The following is a 22,586-nucleotide window of genomic DNA, read 5'->3' as shown; positions in this document are numbered from 1 at the left end:
TCGGGGCTGAGCAAACCAGGGGACCTCAGCCGCTCCTCATACGTTTTGCCCTCTAGACCTTTTACCATTTTCCTAGCTTCCTTTGGACACTCTGTAACAGCTCTATGTACTTGGTATTTTGTGGCACCCAAAACTGCACACAGTGCTTGAGATGAAGCCACATCAGTGCAGAGCAGAGCAGGACAACCCTTTCCCTCAACTAGCTAGTAATGCTGTGTCTGATGCACCCCAGGGTATGGGTGGCCCTCCTGGCCGCAGGGTATGCTCTTGATACATATTCAACTTGCCACTGACCACAGTGCCCAGATCCCTTTCTGCAGGGCTGCTCGTCCCCCACTCTGTATGCATAGGCAATGTTGCCCCAACCTACATGTAGGTGAAGAATCTGTCGCTTGTACCTGTTAAACTTCATACATCAGTGATTGCCTGGCACTCTGACTTGTCAAGATCTCCCCACAAGGCCTGTCTATACACAAGGGAGTTCACATCTCCTCATATTTAGTATGATTTGCAAACTTAGTATTTATTCCAGTCCTGCATCCAGACACTACCTCTACATCGAACCTTTCCTTTACAAAAAAGGACCCATTTGCCCCTGTAGAGAGGGGTGTGATTTAAAAGTCTTGGAGAACATCACTGATTTTGTTGAGTTGCTTTCCAAACTCCTAAAATATCAAATCAAAGCATAGGAACCAAATCAAAGAAACAAGGGGTTGTACATCTACTATTTTATGTCATCAGCAAAATCTGTATAGGTTTTATTCTGGTTGCACCTGCACAGCAGCCTCTGGGAGACTGCTGACCTTGAGGAGCATCGCCTGGGTACACAGCTATTCCCTTGCAGAAGCGGTGCTGTGGAAATCACAGAGCATTTTCAAGGAGTGGCAGGAAACTAGGTAGAGATTGCTACATTCTTTAGTTAACATTGCCTGGGAAACTGATTTGCCTCCCCAGCTGGAAAACATAGAGGGACATCAAGGAGGCCAGAAGGGAGCTATCACACGGGGAAGGGGAAGCAAGGTCTAGGTAAGAAGTGATCCCTTTTAAACACAGCTCCATGTGCTTCTTTTGAGTCGAAGCACCCGTGGTACAGCACCAGCAACAAGTGCTGGACAGCAACATCTGCTCTGGCTGTTCCACTGTGATGTCACTGTGCTGACTGCGGGTGTCACGGTGATGTTCAAGCATCCCACCAGAACGCCCAGACAGAACAGCTGGGTCTCACTTGCTGACTGGCAGGACGAAGACTGAGCTGGCCACTGAAATGGCTTCAGGCGGAAGTTTCAGTGAAGATGAGACAAAAGAAATTAAAAGAGAGCCGCTTCCAGCAGAAACTTCACCCGTTTCTGCTCCAGACAAGCTGGGTGAATCCTCAGAGTCCCCTTCTGCTGAGCCTCTGGGACAGGATCGAGGAGTGGCTTCTGTTGGTGCTGCAGCATCAATAGAGGGAGGAAAGGATTGCCCAGCTTCCACTGATAACTGTGAGAGCAGACCTGGTAGTTCTTCTGAGGAGTGTGCTGTCAAAGCCAATGTCTTCTCCTTCCTCAGTTTCCCAAAGAAACTGTGGCAACTAGTTGAAAGCAATGAGTTTAAGACCATTTGGTGGGGTCACTGTGGAAACTGTATTGTGATCGATGAGGAAATGTTTAAAGTAGAAGTGCTGGGAAGGACCGGGCCTCAGAAAATTTTTGAGACTGAGAGTATGAAGAGTTTCATTCGTCAACTTAACCTGTACGGATTCACCAAAATGCAATGGGACTTCCAAAGATCTGCCTCGCTTCCCGAATTCCTGGCAGAAGAAGATGCATTTTCTGCTCATAGGAAGGTACATCACTTGCTCCACACATGAACCAACACTCACGATATCCTAGTGGGAGATAGGGGTGATTAAATAAAATAGGCCTTGGCAATAGAGGAGGTGAGGACGACAGTAAATGTTCTAAACTTAATGTCTTTCTCAGGCAGGTGTTGAGGTATTTTTCAGGTGGCATTGATGAGTGGTAGAAATGTGTATACAATATATTTGGGTTATACTCAATGAGCTTAAATTAATGGAATGGAAATATAAATAAATTGGGCTATGAGGAGTCTACTCAGTTTAAAATATTTGCAAGATCTCTTGCTGTGCAGTATCTGAATACTTGTGTCAACTGTAGGATGCATATTAGCAGTGTAGTGTTACCTATATGTTAATTCTACCCAGAAGCATCTGTCAAGTCATGGTACCTGGGTTTCTCAATCAATTATTTTTTATTATTTTTGTAAAATGTTAGCAACTAACTCTCCTCCTTTGCATTTTTTTTAGTTACTCCTCTACCACAACCCCAACTTCAAGAGATATTCTCCCCACCTGCTCGTCAACTGCAAGCGCCGTGCTGCCCTGAAAAGGAAAGCCACGGCTGCCCCTGCAACACAGGCAGATCTGTATGAAAACTGCCCCAGCAGCAGCTCAGGCATCCAGCATGGGCAGGGAGCAGATGCTGGGCAGGAGAAGGACGTGATGGAAAAAGCTGCAGAAGAAGACACGCAGACAGCAGACCCCACAGGGTCCCCTCTCCCAAGGCGCCAGGCAAAAGCCACCCCCCAGGCTAGCAGTGCCCATCCAGCCTCATGCATGGATGCTCCCTCCCTGCCAGGCCCCGCTGCAGAGGCAGCAGGCAGGGACAATCAACAGCCTCCGGCCTCCCCCGAGCTGCCACCACGCAGCAGCCAGAGCCCATCTGCCTCTCCTACTCCCACACGGTACCACTTTCTGCCTCTCATGGGACCCGGCTTGGCACCAATGCACCGAAACGCGGCAGCTGCGCGGTTTCCCTGGGCTGCCATACCTCCCTTCCGTCCATTTGCAATTCCCGGGCTGGCAGCAGCCTCTGCCACGGCCATGCCAAATCCACCCAACTGGCAGCCCTCAGCAGCCCCACACTGCCCAACTTGCACCTGCAGCTCAGACAAGACAGCTGCAGGCGATGGGCTGGCACCCTAGCGCAGGACCCACTAGTGATAGCAGGGAGAGCGGCACCCAGTTACAGGTTCATAGTTGTTCATAGTTGTTCACAGTTCATAGGCTGATTGTTTTGAAAATAATTGTTTGCATAATAAACCTTTTACAGTTCTCCTGTGTCTTTTTCTTATTATTATATCCATTTTTATGGTGTAATCTCAGATTGAGTTTGCATTTCATTCCTCAGAAGGAAGGACAAGCAACTGTTCTGACATCAATGTGATGGTTTTCTGTAACAGTCAAGCTCTAGGTACTTAGCTGTAGAGAGTAAAAGACTGGGTAATGTTGGCATGCTGCATGCACCGAGGATGCTCTTCCTACTGATGGCTTCTGAGGGCAAGTTGAGAAAGTCTAATTAAATAACAGCACTTTAATTATAGAAGACTCAGAAAGGGAATGTCACCTTCATAGCAGGATGAATGCTTACAAGGGAAACACCCTACATTGCCAGGCAGTAACAACCTGTGCTTAAATTTCTGAGCTAACATTCATGAAGGTGCTGAGAAATCAAGTGCTTTGGAGAGGCATCCCTGAAAAGCAAGAGAACAGAGTTCAGAAATGATGAAAAGATATATATTTAAAATATTTATATTTATAGAAATGTTGGACCACTCGGTGGATAAGGAACTGGCTGGATGGTTGCACTTGAAGAATTGCAGTCAATGTCCAAGTGGAGAACAGTCATGAGTGGTGTTCCTCAGGGACCAGTATTGGGACCACTGCTTTTTAATGTCTTTCTTAGTGTCATGGGCAGTGGGATCAAGTGCACCCGCAGCAAGTTTGCCAATGACACCAAGCTGAGTGGTGTGGTCGACATGCTGGAGGGAAGGGATGCCATTTATAGGGACCCGGCTCAAGAGGTGGACCTGTGAGAACCTCATGGAGTTCAACAAGACCAAGTGCAAGGCCCTGCACCTGGGCCCTGGGTGAAGAATGGATTGAGAGCAGCCCTGAGGAGAAGGCCCTGGGGCTGTTGGTTTGATAAGAAGCTCAGCATGAGCCAGCAGTGTGGGTTTGAGGCACAGAAAGCCAGCTGTATCCTGGGCTGCATCAGAAGTAGAGTGGCCAGCAAGGATGTGATTGTCTCCCTCTGCTCTGCTCTTGTGAGATCCCACCTGGAGCCCTGTGCTCAGCTCTGGGGCCCCCAGCACAAGAAGGACACAGAAGTATTACAATGAGTCCAGTGGAGGGCCCCAAGGATGGATGGACCAAGGGGCTGGAGCACCTCTCCTGTGAAAACACGCTGAGGCAGTTGGGGTTGTTCAGCCTGAAGAACAGAAGGCTCTGGGGAGACCTTACAGTGACCTTCCAGTGCCTAAAGGGGGCCTGCAGGAAAGCTGGGGAGGGACCCTTTGTCAGGGAGTGCAGTGACAGAACAAGGGGTAATGGTTTTAAAATAAAAGAGGGTACAATTAGATTAGATATAAGGAGGAAATTCTTTACCGTGAGGGTGGTGAGGCACTGGCACAGGCTGCCCAGAGAAGCTGTGGGTGCCCCAACCCTGGAGGTGCTCAAGGCCAGGCTGGATGGGGCTTTGGGCAGCCTGGTCTGGTGGGAGGTGTCCCTGCCCATGGCAGGGTGGGGTTTGTTCATCATTATAAAAGAACTGATATTGTTGTGGCTCATTTGGAAGTAATAACATTTATTTGTAGTAGGAATGGGAAAATAAGTGAATTTTATTTACTGAAACTTGGTAATGCTTTAATTTAAATGAGTAGAGAATAAAATACAACCTAATTACAAGCTTTAGAAGATTAACATGTAGAGCTTAGTCACTTATGGATATCTAAGGTGGGCAATCTTAAAGGACTTGATTTTCCACAGTTCTGTGCGAGGCTGGGAGCCCTCAGCCTGCTCTGCTCTGGGCTGGAGAAACCAAGGGACCTCAGCCGCTCCTCATATGTCTTGCCCTCCAGACCCTTCACCATCTTTGACACCTCCTTTTTCACCTCCTTTAGACATTCTCTAATAGTTTTATGTCCATCTTATATTGAGGTGCCCAGCACTGCACACGGTACTTGAGGGAAGGCCATGCCAGTGCACAGTTATTAAGGAATTGATTTTACATAACTTAGCAGCAATTCAGGATTTATTTTATACTTTTACAGTAAATAACAAGGTTAGATTGCATTTTTAACAGTGCTTATACAGCATTAAATCATTGTCCAACTTACCACAATGATTTCGACAGGATTTGCTACAATAGGAACAGCGACTTCTATAAAAGTCCCTCTATATTCATAGCCAGCTCCCACACAGCCATTCTATATAAGCAGGATAAAGAGCTGGTGTGTAGTAAAGAATAAATATTTTAGGTTTGGTTGCAGAAGGGTGATGCACAGCTTGATCTTTCTTTGAAAATTTGTCCTTGACTTAGATTGGCATGAGAAGCAAATAAACTGTGGAAGAACACAGAACAGAGAAATGAAAAGTGAGTTCAGAGCTCTGTCCTGTCTTTCTTAACCTACTCAACTTTCAGACACAAAGACAGAAAATAATCACTAACTTACATCTCAAGACTACATGCATTTGAAAAGTTGCCTAGGTAGAAATTCTGTTACCAGATAGGCTTTCCTTTCCTGTCAATAGGCTGTGACAAAGCTTTTTCCTGGAAGCATCTATTATTGTGTACATTTATACTCAAAGAAAAAAACCCTGTCTTCATAAAAGAACCTTTAGGAGCCTGAGAATATTTAGAAGCTGCTTCTCCTACATGGTTCCAGATTCTCTTGAGTGTGCACAGATTAGTCATAACTGTTCTAAGATCATTAATAACTTTTGTCACAGTTCAACAGCAGCTGTCATCTTGTACATTGGGGAAAGTGTGTTTTTCCTGTAAAGTAGTAATTGCTTTTATGCTGGCAGGCATTCTTTCTAAATTTTTCCTGAAGAATACTGAATGAAAAAAAAAAAAAAAAAAAGTAAATAATAGAAAAAAAGTTTCTAAGCAGAGTTGTTTAGGATAATAGCTAGTGCTGCTAAAGCTATTACAGTAAGTTCAAGAAAAAATCAGGAAGTGGCATATATATATATTGTATATAGGAGAAGAAAAGTAAAGGAAACACCTATTTTTTTAAAAAATTATTTGGTTTTTGTTTGTATTGTTTTGAAAAGTTTAGAAAGTATTACTGGGAGTAATTAAAATAGAAAAGTCATTTCTATATAGAGAATTTTCCACTGAATGAAATAAAAGTTTATATTTTGAGCAACTATTTTCATTTGCTTAAGCAACCTGTAAACCTTTTCTCCAGTTTAGAAATTTTCTAAGACTCCTTTTCTGAATTAGTGTTAGAGATGTGTTTGTTTTTTAATGTATAAAATTCCGTTTAATCTTGTTTTCAAGATAACATAAACAAGATTGATTATTTTTGTAGAATTTACTGATGATTTATATTCTTATCTAATATTTTAATAGATAGAACTTAATGCCTTTTATTTATTTATTTTTAATATATTTGGAAAGACAACACCCTTTCCCTACTAGATGGCAGAGTTTAAGTTCCTTTGTGAGAAAAGTCTCCTGACTTCCCCTTGTAACTATCATTCATTTTCAAATGTTTTTGGTTTCTGAGCTGCTACTGTATTTATTTGCCTGATATCAGTATGGTCTTTTCCAGGAGTGATTTTTCTTTTCTTTTTCCCTCTACTTGCTATTCCTCTCCTCTTTTATATATGTGCCTCATAATTAAAAGTTTTATTCTTTCCTTCAAAAGTTTTCTTCTCAACTGGTAAGTTTTCCAATTGGTTCTCAAAAAACTGTCTTATAAATCAGTGATGAAATGTCTTTCATTCAAAAACTTAAGCAAATAAGACTAAGATGATGGCATGGAGAATGTAAACTATATGTTAAAAAATGACAAATTTTGAAGTGCTGATGAATCAATAGAGACTTGTCTGAGGTCATTCAGGGTGTTAGTCACAGAGAACTGAAATGCATCCTGTCGTTACTGATCTGCCATCTAACCACTTGAACCATCTTTATCCTGTGCCCTAAAATGGATGTCTCTAACTAGATGCACACAACTATTGATAATAATGCCCCTGACTTCAGTCTCATAACTATGAAAAGTCTTCTGCATTGACTTAGTAGCAAGCGCCTCCTCTGAACTCCAGGGCTAAGAATATCTTACAGAAGTTGCTTTATAAAGTGCAATTCCTGGTATCTTGGCTGCAGAACAAGAATACATTCATTTCCTTATTCCCTAGCTGCACTGTGGTGTAGATAAACTGAAAAGGGGAAGAAAGCAATAAATGGGGTGATGAACCTTTTGCCAAACCTGAGCATTTTCTTTTGCAGTGCCCACATCCCGTGCTCCAACACTCAGGGCTGAATAGATCCCCTCTACTGATTCAAGTGGCATCTACCTTTAAGTACTTCTAGAAAAACTGCATGCAGATTTTTGGAAGCTGATTCATGGGGTGCTTTATGTAGTTTTTTTGTTTATTTGTGGTTTTTTTTTTTTTTTTTTTTTTTTTTTACTGTGTCATGATGTGTTACAAGTTAAGAGTGACTAAGTTTTAAGAATTACAGAATGGTGAAACTAAATGAAGTTTGTTCTCTTGAGGTTGTTTAAACAGCATGTATCAAGTGATGTCATTAACCTGCAGATGGTCTATCTGTGCTGCAGAAGAGGTGGAACAACTCTGTCTCTGCTGGGTTACAGGCTCAGATACTGTGTGACCTAAAGGCAGCCGTTATTAATTCTAAGGCCTTGAAGTTCTCACCTTGAAAAAGCACATTTGATTTTCTGTGGCAGCAACTTAATAAAATTTATCAAACGTAAAGCAGCTCCATACAGAAGCAGCTCCATTGTCTCCTGTCTGGACCTCAGCTACTTGTAGAGATGTCAAGGTGAGCTTCCATAGTACTCCTCAGCATGTCCTGTAGCACACACACTACCTGGGATTACCCTGGATGATGAGGACTTGACTGTATACAGCCTTCCTATCAATACATTTCCCTTTCTTTTGAACAAGTCAGGTGTGTACCAAGCCAAATACTAGAATGGAGTCAGCAAATCTGTATGACCAATTTTTTCCCTCAGTGGCAATGATAGGTCTTAATTGTTTCTGGGATATGCCTCGCTGAATGTGCTCAGTGTATGCTGAACTCAGCAGTGAGAGAAAGATTCTGAAGGAGCCACCGCCCCAGTACTGCGCATCACTTCACAATGTGGACAACATTCCCTAGGAAAATCCACTGCCATGAAGCACCCATGTGTAGTGGGTTTATGTGGCAAGGTTTGGCAGTGGGGGACTGCTGGGGTGGCTTCTGTGAGAAGAATCCAGCAGCTGCCCCACGCTAGGTAAGGGCCAGTTTCAGTCAGCTCTGAAGGGACTGGCCAGAGATTAGCCAGTAGGTGATGTTGTTTGAGCCTCTGTGAGAGCAGATTTAAGAAAGGGGAACAAAAAATCTGCACAACAGTAGCTGGGAGAGAGAGGTGAGAAGCAGCCCTGCATCCCCCAAGCTCAGTGCAGGAGGGCAGGAGGTGCTCCAGGCAGGCAGCAGCAGTTCCCCTGCGGGCTGTGCAGGTTGAGGCCCCTGGTGGAGCAGGCTGTCCCCCTGCAGCCCATGGGTCCCACATGGAGCAGATCTCCACGTTGCAGCCCCCCCATGGGTGGAGGAGCCCCCGGTGGAGCAGGGGCAGAGCGACCATGAAGGAATGGCGAAGTGTCAGGGACTGACCACAGCCACTATTCCCCAATTCCCTGCGGTGCTGGGGGGGTGGAGTGTCTTTAGTTTGCTTTCTTTGTTTCTCACTTCTGTAGCTTGTTAGCAATAGGCAGTAAATTTTACAAATCTCCCTATGCTGAGTCTGTTTTGCCCATGACGATAATTGTTGGGTGATCTCCCTGTCCTCTTTCTCTGTATTTTCTTCCCCTTTCCCTTTGAGGAGGGGGAGTGAGAGAGCGGCTGTGGTGGAGCTCGGCTGCCCAGTTGTGCAAAACCACCACAACTCAGCAAACAGGTGGACTGGAAATAGCATGGTGAACCAAGATATGCTCTGCTGTATTTAATAATAGGACGAATTGGGCCCTTTTAACCAAACGAACGCAACACAGATTTTAAAAATTATAAAAGCGAGGTGAACCAGCTTTGTTTTAATTTTGTTTTAATTTACAAAGGCAACGCACGTAGCACACGCCAGCCCGTAACAAACCCCCCCCTAATCCCTCCCCTCACAGCGCCGCCATGACGGGGGCCGAGCCCGCCCGGCCCCTCCCCGCGCCCATCGCGCAGGCGCCTGGCCCCGCTCCCGTGCTGCCCGTGGCGGCGGTTCCTGTCCCGAGCCGTGCTGTGCTGTGCCAAGCGGAGCGGCCATGGCGCTGCACGTCCCCAAGGCCCCGGGCTTCGCCCAGATGCTCAAGGAGGGCGCCAAGGTACGGGCGGGAGCCGCTGCCGGCCGTTAACGGCCGCACCGGGGCTGAGGGGGCGGGAGGAAGGGAAAGGGGGAGGGGGCGTCTCGGCGTGGTGGCGCGGGGAAGGTTCTGGAAGGGCGGGGCGGAGCGGCGGCATGGCGGGCCGGGCCGGGTGTCCCCCTGCCACCAGCATCACCCCGAGCCGTGTCCCCAGGCACCGCGTCCAACCTCTCCTTGAGCACCCCCGGGACGGTGGCTCCACCACCTCCCCGGGCAGCCCGTCCCAGTGCCCGGCTGCTCCTTCTGAGCAGAAATGGCTCCTCACTGCCACCCGAAGCGTCTGGAAATGGGCTTAGGGAGGCGTTTTGGCAGGGGAGGTTCTGTAGGGGGTGCTCAGCGAACGTAAATTGGACCCTGCAGTATTATTACGTGTATTTTTTGAGTATTTTTTTTGTTACTGGGCCTGCAGGAGAAATATCCCTGTCAGTGCTGTAAAGCAACATGATGTTTTACCATATATAGCATTAATATAACGTCAGTACTGATAGTAGTCAAGGACTGTGCCTGATTGAGCAGATGCTCTCTACAAAAGAGTGAGCAGAAAGGAATTAGGTTATCTTTTTTTTTTTTTTTTTTTTTTTGTGGAGGGAAAAGGGGAGGAAAATCCGGTAGCTGCTGCTTAATGGAAAGTGAAGTTAAGCACCTCGGCCTTCTCTTTGTTCCTTTCAAAATCTTCCTTGGAGACGAGGAATGGCCAATTTCAAGTGTGGGGAGGGAGTAGGGAAGCAGAATGGCATAAATGCTGATCCTCAAAAGAACCAAGGCAAAGGCAAGGCCACAGTGTTTGGGGCTACGTCCTACCAAATGAGGAGGCAGCTGGTGTTCAGAGATGCTTGTTTTGTATTTAGAGAGTAAGTGTTGTTAGAGAGCATCTTTCTCTTTCCTATCATAGGATACAAATACGGTGTGTCTGTTTTTTAAGTAAGGCCCTTTTGGGGAATCTGTTCTTACAAATGAAAACTGAACGATCAGCTTCTCAAACACAAATCTTTTCTGAATCATTCTACTTCCGAATTTTCAAACCACGTGTTTGAATGTAGAACCAAGTTAAATGATTTGGTGGAATACAGAGTTGTGAGTAAAGAAGCAGGTACAAAACCTTCATCCTCTCCCTCCATCGCCAAACTAGTACTGGTTATATTCTACCTACTTTTGGTATGCTACTGACGTTTTTTAGAGCAGTTAGAGATGCAAACTGTTAAAAACTGAGTCGCTTTTAAAGTGTTTTGTTCAGAAACGTGTGCTTGCTGAGCTGACTAGTGGAGTAGGATGACATGCTGGTTCTTGTCTCCTTGTCTTTGTTTAAAGTTCAGTTTGCTTTTAAACTTTTTTTTTGTGAAATACACCAAGTTTATCTGAAACTTTCTTGCACCTGCTAGGTTACTGCTGATTGGCTGAGAAGTGAGTAGTTCATCATCTTTTTTGTTAGAAAGTGTAATTCTGACCAGAACATTTAAAACTTTTTTTTTTTTAGCATTATTCTGGACTAGAAGAAGCTGTCTATAAGAACATCCAGGCATGCAAAGAACTTGCTCAAACCACCCGTACGGCTTATGGACCAAATGGTAAGTAAATTCTAAAACTATTGTAGTGATTTTGATCAAAATGGTATGTTTGAAGGCAAATCCTGCCTTGACCAAAAATCATCCATTCCTTTCTTGAGAAAATACTTTGGACTTTCTACAGACACCCCAGATACAGTCATTGCATCTGTGTTGCTGGTTGGGGACAGTTACTGTGTCCTCTTTTCTGTCTTACTGCTAAATGGAAGACCTACAAAAATTAAAGACATTAACTTGGTAGATAGTCATGATAAGCGTAATAATACTGTGTCCTGACAGATACACCGAGGCAAATTGTGTTCTTCAGGATTGATTAACTAAATTCACAATATTTATGAAGAGAAAACTGCTTATTCAGAACTGAATGTGTTCTACTTAATGTAACACACTTCTAAATGTTATTTCACAAAAATGTATTAGATTCTTAAGTTGTAAGCAGTGGTAATGTTTTGATGTGTGAGATAAACCTGAAAGCTATGGAAGCGATATTTCTGTGCAAAACAATCCTTGCCTAATAATTAATTTTGTTTTTCCCCCCTCAGGAATGAACAAAATGGTTATCAATCATCTGGAGAAGCTTTTTGTTACAAATGATGCTGCTACTATCTTGAGAGAGCTGGAGGTGAGTGAGTGAAATAGCTGTTGTGTTAAAAACACAGCTGGAAGGCTTAATTTCAGTCTTCTCTCATATTGCAGAATGTGATAGTGAAACCTTTGCATGCTGTAAATGTAGCTCAGAATCAGGAAGAAATATGTCTGATTTATGTTGTAGGGCAGCTGTTCATGATTTTTTTTCCATAGATATTTGTACTCTTGCTTATTACAGAAATTACCTAATTAAATTAATTGTACTGACTTCTTTTTCATACTTGGTGCATACAGTGTATCTTTAGATAGAACTTGAAGTAAGAGTGCTTATACTGGATGCACGGTAAAACCTGAAGCTGCAGTCTAGGTGGGATGTTAGCGACTAAGAGGTGCAACTCTTTTTTTTTTTTTTTTTTAAAGGTCCAGCATCCGGCTGCAAAAATGCTTGTGATGGCTTCCCATATGCAAGAGCAAGAAGTTGGAGATGGAACCAACTTCGTCCTTGTTTTTGCTGGGGTCCTTCTGGAGTTAGCAGAAGACCTTCTGAGGATGGGATTATCAGTGTCAGAGGTAAATTCTGTTATTGCAGTTTATGAAGCTTGAGTTCAGGTTGCTATTACTCAGTATTCATGGGTCATAGTACTGTGAATAGTCTGCTTTCTTCCAAATAATTTTTAGTCCGAGGTGTACAAAGAAGAACAATATATGCTTTCCTGCTTGTGATGGCTTGCTTTCCTTGCAAGCTTTCTCATTTGTTTATGTTTTAAGTCCCTTTTAAATGGAGGTAGAAGCAGTTTGAATGTGTACGTAGGTAAAATAGTGTCTGTTGTTTGCTGAACAGGTGATTGAAGGATACGAAAAAGCTTGCAAGAAAGCCCTGGAAATTCTTCCAGACTTGGTGTGCTGTTCTGCAAAGAACCTTAGAGATGTCAAAGAAGTGGCATCTTTGTTGCATACTTCAGTAATGAGCAAACAGTATGGCAACGAAAGTTTCTTGTCCAAGCTCATTGCTCAGGCCTGTGGTAAGTGGATAAGAACACTTCTGTGCATGCATCTAGAAAACTGAGTGGGTTTGCTTATGATTAACATCTTCATACAAGAAAACATGGTTATTTTATCAGGTTAAATTGGTGACATAGATTAGCCTCTGAAGGTAGTGTAGCCTTCTTTCTCATGTCAAACGCTTCATTGATGTAGCTGAGAAAAATCCTGTGCTCTCTACTAAACGTTTATAGAAATAGGTTACTACTTTCATCTTCCAAGCAGAAAAACATCCTTTTTGGTCATTAAGAGGATCATTACACTCCAGAAAAGTTGTTGCTAGTCTCAGCTACAGAACAATGAAGGCAAGATTGCAATTGTATTGAGCTGTTGGTTTCTCTCTGTAAAGAAAAAAAATTAGCATCTGGTTTAAGTGCTTTCTGAAATACTGTGGGTCAAGCTTCACTCTTGAAATACGAATGTGTAAATGGATGTTTGAACTTTTTTCAGGCCTGACATTATATTAATGTTGCTTTCTGATTATTACATTTTAAAAACAATTTAAAACGGTAAATTAGAGAGAAAAGGAAATTTATTTGGTGCAAGTTATCAGCAGATTATTTTTACCTTAAACTACGTGGGCAGTTCAAACCATAAAATTCTAGTGCTTAAGAAAAACTCTAGGCAGTATTTATGGTGTCATAGTTTTTACTCTATTCATTAAGCAACAAAAATACATTATTTTATTTTCCTCCCAAACAGTTTCTATTCTTCCTGAGTCTGGTCATTTCAACGTTGATAATATCAGAGTGTGCAAGATTGTGGTAAGTTGGGCATAGCTAGCTTTACTGTTATCTAAAAAATTTAATGAAAGGAGTTTAATTTTTAGATCTTTAAACTTTTGAAAGTGCCTTTTCATATGTCATGTACCTTACTTTTGACCACCAACTGATCTTAAGATGGGAACCTGTAAGACACTGGTTGATGTTGCTAAATCAGCTTAAGATTTCTCTTGGTGTGATGATGAAGGTTGCCAGGCTCAGATGGATGTAGGGACTGCTTTTTATAAAGCGTACTGCAGCTTCCTGGCAGTAAATGGTCAGTAATATGACTTTCACCCGTTCCATCTTTCTTCTGCCAGGGTGCTGGTATCTCTGCTTCATCAGTGCTGCATGGTATGGTTTTTAAAAAAGAAACTGAAGGAGATGTTACTTCTGTCAAAGATGCAAAAATAGCTGTGTATTCCTGCCCTTTTGATTGTATGATAACTGAAACTAAGGTATGTAGGAGCTTAAAATAAGCTATGTATCTATTTGTGCTTATATGTGGTTCTTAATCTCTTATTTTTAGCTTTAACTATAAATATTTTTGACACTTGGTGATTAAGATATATTTGATAAGATTGATTTCATTAGTTTAAAAAAGTTCATAGAAGACTTCTGAAGCTAATTTTGCTTTACGGGATTTTTGGAGGTGTGGGTGCTATTTTTATTTTTACTTTTTTTAAGACCAGCTATGTGCTATGATGTCTGTATCTTACGATTCTCTACAAATGCTAGAATTGCCTGTTTGTTTTTTTTTGTTTGTTTGTTTGTTTGCTTGTTTTTACTTTTAACTTGTTTTACTGACATTGCCTGAGGAGGGTTGGCGGTATAATCAAATGGGATCACTTGAGGTTTATGGATAGGTTGGGAGATAAAATGGTTTGCCAAAAACTTTTAGGCATGTAGATAACACCTTACTGATAAATGTATGTGTTCTACTAGGGCACTGTACTTATAAAGAATGCAGAGGAGCTGATGAACTTCAGTAAAGGAGAAGAAAATCTGATGGATTTGCAAGTCAAAGCTATTGCTGACAGTGGTGCAAACGTAGTAGTAACGGGTGGCAAAGTGGCAGACATGGCACTTCATTATGCCAACAAATACAATCTTATGTTAGTCAGGTAAGTACTGGAAGAGCATAAAACACTTGGTCTACCAGGTTTATAAAGTTGGCATATTGTTTCTTGCCTCTCAAATGACTTTAAAATACCCAGTATTGCTGACTGGCTTTCTAGTAGATCAAAACCTGAGCTGGCAAGTGGTGGTTTCATAGGTTATGTTTTTTGATAGTGTTTCACCTCTATATGGAAACCAACTGGGGAGTAATTTCGTATATGATACTGTTACTTTGGTATAAGGGTCTTTACAGCTTAACTGAAATGAACTGTGTAAAAATTTGTTGATTATGTGGCCACAAAGATTCATTGTACCGTAAGGGTTCTCCCTGGTCACAGTTGTCATGTGATACCTTAGCAATGGTGAGGTGCCTGTTTTCCATATGTATCACCATTGCATTGATGGATGGAATAACTAATTCTTAATACTTTTCAGTCACTTCTGTGGACCTTAAATCTTTTTGCGTGTAATTAAGACATATTTGAATAGCTTTGGTAATTTCCATGTATTTGGGCTGCTTGTTTTAAAATTATTACAGAAATCATTGTATAGAGTCTTTTTAATTTGATGCAGTAATTTTTGATGGGTGTCTTTAGTTACAAAATGCTTGCTGAGTTAAGGAGAGAATGCTTATTCATGTGTATTAACATATGTTCTGGAAACTTATGAATAGAAAAAATGTTCCTGTTTTTTAAAGGTTGAACTCAAAGTGGGATCTGAGAAGACTCTGCAAAACTGTTGGTGCAACAGCCCTACCCAGACTGGTATGGAGTTCTTAAATGAGGAGCAAGTGGGAGGGAACTGATGACCAGGTTCATCTCTTGACCGTTCTTTTTCTTTTCAGACCCCTCCAACTCTAGAAGAAATGGGTCACTGCGACAGTGTATATTTGTCAGAGGTTGGAGATACTCAAGTTGTTGTATTTAAGCATGGTACGTATGTATGTTCTCTCTATATATATCCTAATGCCACTGTTCTGCAAGTATGAAACACGTATTTTTATATCTGAAAACAGTTCAGTAATGAGCATCTGTCTCTTAACAGAAAAGGAGGATGGTGCTGTTTCTACTATACTCATTCGTGGATCGACAGACAATCTGATGGATGATATAGAGAGAGCAGTGGATGATGGTGTAAATACATTCAAAGTACTTACAAGGGTAAGTAACCAGAACGTTTCAGTTACCAAAACTGAGATATAGACCAGTTAGAGGCAAAATCCATGCTTGCTTTGGGCTTATTCATTGTAGGGCTGTAACAGGTGCTTAAAATGTCAGTTCTGAGAGTTCCTGATACATAGGAGAAGCTGTGTAGGGAAGATGGCTGCAGATGTCCTCGTGAGCACAGTGTGCATAACAGGGTGCTCATCATGCACTGAATTCATTTTTTCAGGAATGAGGCAAATCCTTGAAGACAGATTAGTTGTACTGCTTTCTAGTGGCAGTCAGCTCTTTGACCTCTTGATAAGGCTTTTGTTTCAGTGTTCCTTGAAAACTAGGCATCAAAGAAAAGCTAGATGGCTTGTTTGTCTCTGGGAATCAGGAGAAAGCGACTAATTGCAAATAATATTTCTGGTTCATTGGTGACAAGACACACTTTTTCCACATACCACAGATATATCTTATAAGTAGAAAAACTTAGTTTTTTTTTTTGTGATCAGCTTTTTTTTTTTTTTTTGAGGGAGAAAGGAAATGTTTGAGTACTTACTAGGAAGGTGGCATGCAAAAAAAGAAAAGTAGAACTCTTGTCACTCTATGTATCAACAGATGCGCATTGATACGGAGTACGGAAACACGTAAATTGTTCATTTTTGTTTGTCTCCTGAAGTTGCCTGAAGATAGGCATTAAGATGATTGTCTGTTTAAAAGACTGGGTGTTCTTAAGTGAATGCTGATTTGCCAAAGGATATTCAAAATTCTGAATTGTTTCTAAAGCAAAAAAAGTATCCTTGTGATACCTGCTGATATATTAAACCTTGTTTACAGTAGATTAGTCTCATTCATGTTGTCTCCAAACTACTTAACAGTTAATAGAAAAGATTCAAAAAAAAAATAAATCAACTCTTAGCTTATGAGTAATAGAAGTGACTTTTACAAATAGAAAATACCTGCTTTTTTTTTTGATTTTTGATATTCTTCTTCTTTTTACAAAAGAAGCTAATTTTTTTTCAGAGACATTTGGAAGGAATAAATAAATTCTGTTAAACTGATAAAGTGTTCTAAAAAGAAAAATGAACATGATACTTCAAGCAAAGCTTCATTTTAGTGTGGTTTGTTTGCAGGATAAACGTCTCGTTCCTGGAGGTGGTGCAACAGAGATTGAATTAGCCAAGCAGATCACATCTTATGGAGAGGTACAGCAAATTTTTTTTAACTTTATCTATAAGTGTAGTTACATATATTTTAATTCATATAGATACACATACTTTTATACAAAGGTACGTATGTATATTAGTGCATATAAATCAGTAGTAAAATGTGAAAAAGGTACTTTCCTATCTTGCTGTTTCTTTCAAATGCTTACGTGGTTTTCAACTTCACTTTAGACTTGTCCTGGGCTTGACCAGTATGCCATCAAGAAGTTTGCTGAAGCATTTGAAGCCATTCCTCGGGCACTGGCAGAAAACTCTGGCATAAAGGCTAACGAAGTCATTTCCAAACTTTATGCTGTGCATCAGGAAGGCAACAAAAATGTTGGCTTTGATATTGAGGTAAGTAGTTCCTCACATTACTTGCTGCTCAGCAGTACCGGGTTATATTTAAAAGTACTTCTATTGCAGTAAGTATTTATAGATTAATTCAAATCATTGAAGCTCTGTGTTTCACAGAGCTAGAAAAATACTTCTATTAGAATTCTAATACTGAAGGGTTTTTTTATCAGCAGGCAGTTAAAGTGAATATAATATAGCAGCCTCATGTAGGAGGTGGAGAGAGATACTCAACTAGTATGTTATAGAACAGATCTTTTGTTTACTTATTTTGACTTCCTGCTAATGGATTAGAAATGAAAATCTTGTAAAGAGAGAAAACAAGATGAGAAAAGTGGTACTTTGTTGTAACCTTCAAAACATAATAACTTGTTAAGTAGAAACCTGAGAAAACTTAGAAATAAATAAATGAATTCCTCCTGTCTGATAGGCTGAATCCGCTGCTGTGAAGGATATGTTGGAAGCTGGTATATTAGACACATACCTTGGAAAATCCTGGGGTATCAAGCTGGCTACAAACGCAGCAGTAACTGTCCTACGGGTCGATCAGGTAAGGGTAGAAATAATTTGGGTGATAAACTGAAACCTCTGCTTTAACTGAAGGTGCAGAACACTTGCAAAACATGTGAATGATCTGGGAATACTAGGCATAAAAATCAATGTTGGGATTTTAGTTTAGAACTAAGACGACCAGGAAGTAGTTTTCCTTGGGAGCTCATATTCCAAAATATGAGTTCAATACTGCTGCTTCCATACCAAGTGCTGTAATGTTCATTTTTAAAGATTTGACAATGATAATTGATACCCACGTGCAGAAAGGAACCTTCTGTAGGAACAAGGCTTATCACAACAAAACCTTCTCACGTATATTGGTTTGTTTTATTTTTAATATGAAAAATCCCACTTAAGTAAAATGGGGGTTATAATCTTAATGGCAAAAAGCTTTACATATTTTGTGGAATTCCAGTGAAAGTGTATTTGCATGTAAAATTTCTGTAGATTATTATGGCAAAAACAGCAGGCGGTCCAAAAGCTCCTAAACAACAAGGACATTGGGATAAGGATGACTGGAAAGATGAGCCTGAGAAGTAGTATGCAGTAAGCTGGTTCTGTAGCAGTGATCAGTGTGTGAGTGCATGCATGACAATCACGTGTGGCAGATCTGCGTTTTCCTTGAGGGCACATAACGCTGCTGGTCTTGTGCTGATTGCTACGTTTCTTACCGGTGCCACTGCAAGTTAATCTTGTTCCTAAAACCGAACTTTCATTGCAGTTTGTTTCATTGTACTCACAAGTTCAGTTTGAGCTTTACTTTGTCACTGTAATGAGTGCAGAAATGAGCCTCTAACAAGGTAGCATTAGTGGGCTAATTAGGCCTTAGAAGTGTGATGTCTAGGCTGGAGTTCAGAACAATAGCTCTGATAATTCTGCTTTCTGCTGTATGCACCCTGTGCAGCAGTCACTGGCTGGTTTATTTAAGCACTCAACTTTTCTTAGACTAACTGAAGTCACAATTTGCATGCAAAAATGAGGTAAAAGTCCTTTGTATATCAGGGCTCAGTTTCTGCCATTTTCAATAAAAAAAATGACTTGTGAATCTCTCAAGCGGATGTATAATATTAATCACTGGTTTAGGTTCAGAGCAAGGACACTGCATGAGTTAGTGATTGTTTTCAGTCAGCATCAATGACTATAAATAAGATGTGGGGGGAAGTGATTCTAACCTTATCTTTTTCTCCTTCCCTATCACCTTCAAGATCATTATGGCAAAACCAGCAGGTGGCCCTAAGCCTCCATCAGGAAAGAAAGACTGGGATGAAGACCAAAATGACTGAACAATTTAACTGTGCTTCTGAAGTTACGTGATTGAGAGTTTTGTAAGGTTCCGCTTGGGGCCTGTCATGATGGTTTGGTCCCTTTAAGTTATGAACTGCGTCCACTAGGGTGAAGAACTTTGAACACTTCAATAAATGTACTTACTGTTAAAGTGTTTGCTGTCGCTTTATTTGGACTTGGAATGACATGTTTAGTCCTAGTATGCGAATGTGCAGGGATGTGCTATGTCGGGATGAAGTGGGTGAGTGGGGTGGGGTGACCTTAGCTGGCTGCTAGCCACCCACCCAGTTGCTCTTATTCCCCCCTTTCTCCACAAGATAGGGGAAGAAAAGATAAAAAGCTTGTGGGGGCATCACTGAGAGTTACAGTCTTGGAAATTATGTGATGAGGGGAGCGGTGATAAACTAAAACATCTTTCCTCTACCCCATCTCCCTTCTTCCTGAGTTCAACTTCAATTCTGCACTCGTCTGCCTACCTGGGGGAGAGAGGATGAGGAGTGGGAGGCTAAGGTTGTAAAATGGCTTGGGGTGGAAGGGACCTTAAAGCTCATCTACTTCCAACCCCCCTGCTATAGGCAGGGATTCCATGCACTGGATCAGGTTGTTCAGGGCCCCAACCAGCCTGACCTCAAACACCCCCAGGGATGGGGCATCCACAGCTTCTCTGGGCAGCCTGTTCCAGTGCCTCACCACCCTCATGGTAAAGAATTTCCTCCTTGTATCTAATCTAACTACCCTTTTTTAGTTTAACACCATTCCCCCTTGACCTATCATTACCTATCCCAGTACAGAGTCCTTCTCTTTTTTATAAGATCTGTTTAAGTACTGAAAGGTTGTAATGAGGCTTCCCCAGAGCCTTCTGTTCTCCAGGATGAACAGCTGCAGCTCTTTCAGCCTTTCTTCACAGGAGAGGTGCTCCAGCCCTCTGATAATCTTTGTGGCCCTCTGGACCTGCTCTAACAGCTCTATGTCCTTGTGCTGGGGGCCCCAGATATGGATGCAGCACTCCAGGTGGGGCCTCACAAGGGCAGAGCAGAGGGGGACAATCACCTACTTGGACCTGCTGGTCCCTCCTCTGTTGATGCAGCACAGGACGCAGTTGGCCTTCTGGGCTGTAGGCACACAGTGCTGGCTTATGTTGAGGTTTTTGTCCACCAGAACCCCCAAGTCCTTCTCCACTGGGCTTCTATCAATGAGTTCGCAGATGAGTTCGCAATGAGTTCTATCAGTAAGTTCGCAGATGACACCAAGTTAGGTGCGTGTGTCGATCTGCTTGAGGGTAGGAAAGCTCTGCAGGAGGATCTGGATAGGCTGCACCGATGGGCTGAGGTCAACTGCATGAAGTTCAACAAGGCCAAGTGCCGGGTCCTGCACCTGGGGCGCAATAACCCCAAGCAGAGCTACAGGCTGGGAGATGAGTGGTTGGAGAGCTGCCAGGCAGAGAAGGACCTGGGAGTGATGGTGGATAGTCGGCTGAATATGAGCCAGCAGTGTGCTCAGGTGGCCAAGAAGGCCAACGGCATCCTGGCTTGTATCAGGAACAGCGTGACCAGCAGGGCTAGGGAGGTGATCGTCCCCCTGTACTCAGCTCTGGTGAGGCCGCACCTCGAGTACTGTGTTCAGTTTTGGGCCCCTCGCTACAAGAAGGACATGGAGGTGCTTGAGCGGGTGCAGAGAAGGGCGACGAAGCTGGTGAGGGGCCTGGAGAACAAGTCCTACGAGGAGCGGCTGAGGGAGCTGGGCTTGTTCAGCCTGGAGAAGAGGAGGCTCAGGGGCGACCTTATTGCTCTTTTTAGGTACCTCAAGGGAGGCTGTAGCGAGGTGGGGGTTGGCCTGTTCTCCCACGTGCCTGGTGACAGGACGAGGGGGAATGGGCTTAAGTTGAGCCAGGGGAGTTTTAGGTTAGATGTTAGGAAGAACTTCTTCACTGAAAGGGTTGTGAGGCACTGGAACAGGCTGCCCAGGGAAGTGGTGGAGTCACCATCCCTGGAAGTCTTCAAAAGACATTTAGATGTAGAGCTTAGGGAAATGGTTTAGTGGGGACTGTTAGTGTTAGGTCAGAGGTTGGACTCGATGACCTTGAGGTCTCTTCCAACCTAGAAAAAATTCTGTAATTCTGTGAGTTCCTCTCCCAGTCTGTGCTCATCTCTGGGATTGCCCCAACGCAGCTGCAGCACCTTGCACTTGGATTTGTTGAACCTAACGCGGTTCACATGGGCCCACTTCTCCAGCCTGTCCAGGGCCCTGTGGATGGCATCTCTTCCTTGGGTCAGCCCCATACATTTATTCTGTTACCCTACTCCCCACCCTTTTCTGCTGCTCTAGGATCCCTCCCATGGGTAACAGCTGTTCAGGAGCTGTTCAGGAGTTTATGGACCTTGATGAAAAATTGCTCCAGCATAGGTCCCTCTCCACTGAAGGCAGTTTCTTCAGGGCACATCTGTCTGCTCCAGAGCCTGGGCACCTCCTCTCCCCAGGGTGTCCATAGGGCCACTCCCCTCACCGCCCCCTGCCCTGCAGTTTGCCCTCCCTTCCCCAGGCTGCCCCCAGGTGAGGTGCGGGGCCTGGCCGTGCTGGGGCAGCCCTGGCATCACCTCACACAGTGGCTCCTGTTACCTGAGCTGGGTAGAGGGGGTGAGTGACCATAAGCTTGTTGCAGGGAACAGGCATCATCTATAAAAACCATACCTCACTGGGATCTTTACCAGTATTTGAGTGTGAAAAGTCAAATGAGTTTCGAAGTAATTAAGAACAGCAGCCAGGCTGTAGTCTGTGCCTAAGTTCACTGTTACATCATGCATCTGTTGCATCCTCGCACTTTAAGAGGCTCCAAACTCTCAAAATTTTTGTCAGTCTGACACTGGTGAAACGCATCTCATCCTAATAGCCTTAAAAATAAGAGCAGAGACGGTTAGCTGTTGAGAACTGTCAAGTGCATCATTTGCAGAGCACTGGAACTCTTGCATACACTTAAGGGGAAAAGCTGAAGCCCTGTGTTAAGATTCCTTGTGGAAAGCAAACAGCTCATGTATCTCAGTCACTTTAAAGAACTGTGCTTGAAATTCAAGCCACTTCAATAATTAATCCTTTTATTACTTGCCAGTACTACTCCATTTCACAGCCAGGAGGGAGTGGAAGGCTAAATCAAGTCCCGAACTATCGTATGCCTAAATAAGGCTGCTGTACAACACCTACACTACTGCTTGCTTTATGGCCTGTAGCTGGCATGGTTGAAAAACTCAGCAAGTTTTCTGAAGGATTGGCATACTGATGAGTCAGCTGCACAAGTGCTGCTGCTGCTGACTTTAAGGGCAACGAGAACACATAAGGATACTCATTTTCTTAGTAAGGGTGTTGTGAAAAATTCTTTGAATGAAAACAGCTGCTGCCTTAGCACAGGCAGCCAGAATTTTATTTATGTGAAACATTGCATGAAGCCTAGCTTGTGGAGAGGAGAACTTAAAAACCTCTAAGTCACTGGAGGACCAGCATTCTTAACTCTCCAGCACAAAAGGGCTGAACTGGAACACCTGTACTGAGAGGGAGAAAGA

At 42.9% G+C, this 22,586-nt stretch overlaps 1 protein-coding gene across 2 annotated transcripts; it reads left to right on the top strand.

The window, feature by feature from the left end:
• The first annotated feature begins 9,241 nt into the window (after nt 1-9,241).
• Nucleotides 9,242-19,186, top strand: CCT8 (chaperonin containing TCP1 subunit 8). Of its 2 annotated transcripts, none has more exons than XM_084301850.1 (16): nt 9,242-9,382; nt 10,896-10,986; nt 11,526-11,605; nt 11,992-12,141; nt 12,413-12,593; nt 13,315-13,376; nt 13,694-13,831; nt 14,319-14,497; nt 15,190-15,256; nt 15,337-15,424; nt 15,537-15,652; nt 16,774-16,845; nt 17,038-17,202; nt 17,630-17,749; nt 18,199-18,297; nt 18,957-19,186. In XM_084301850.1, exons 1-15 carry the CDS (start codon nt 9,323-9,325, stop codon nt 18,289-18,291), a joined length of 1,662 nt encoding a protein of 553 aa, XP_084157976.1. In that variant the 5' UTR covers nt 9,242-9,322; the 3' UTR covers nt 18,292-18,297; nt 18,957-19,186. The 2 variants fall into 2 exon arrangements, with proteins under 2 accessions (XP_084157976.1, XP_084157977.1); XM_084301851.1 differs by having other exon boundaries at nt 18,199-18,327.
• Nucleotides 19,187-22,586: the final 3,400 nt, after the last annotated feature.

This window comes from Netta rufina (genome assembly GCF_964035555.1).
Source record: "Netta rufina genome assembly, chromosome: 1".
NCBI classification, from domain to species: Eukaryota; Metazoa; Chordata; class Aves; order Anseriformes; family Anatidae; genus Netta; species Netta rufina.
Note: the sequence above shows the minus strand (reverse complement) of the source record. Positions and strands in the feature narration are given on the sequence as shown.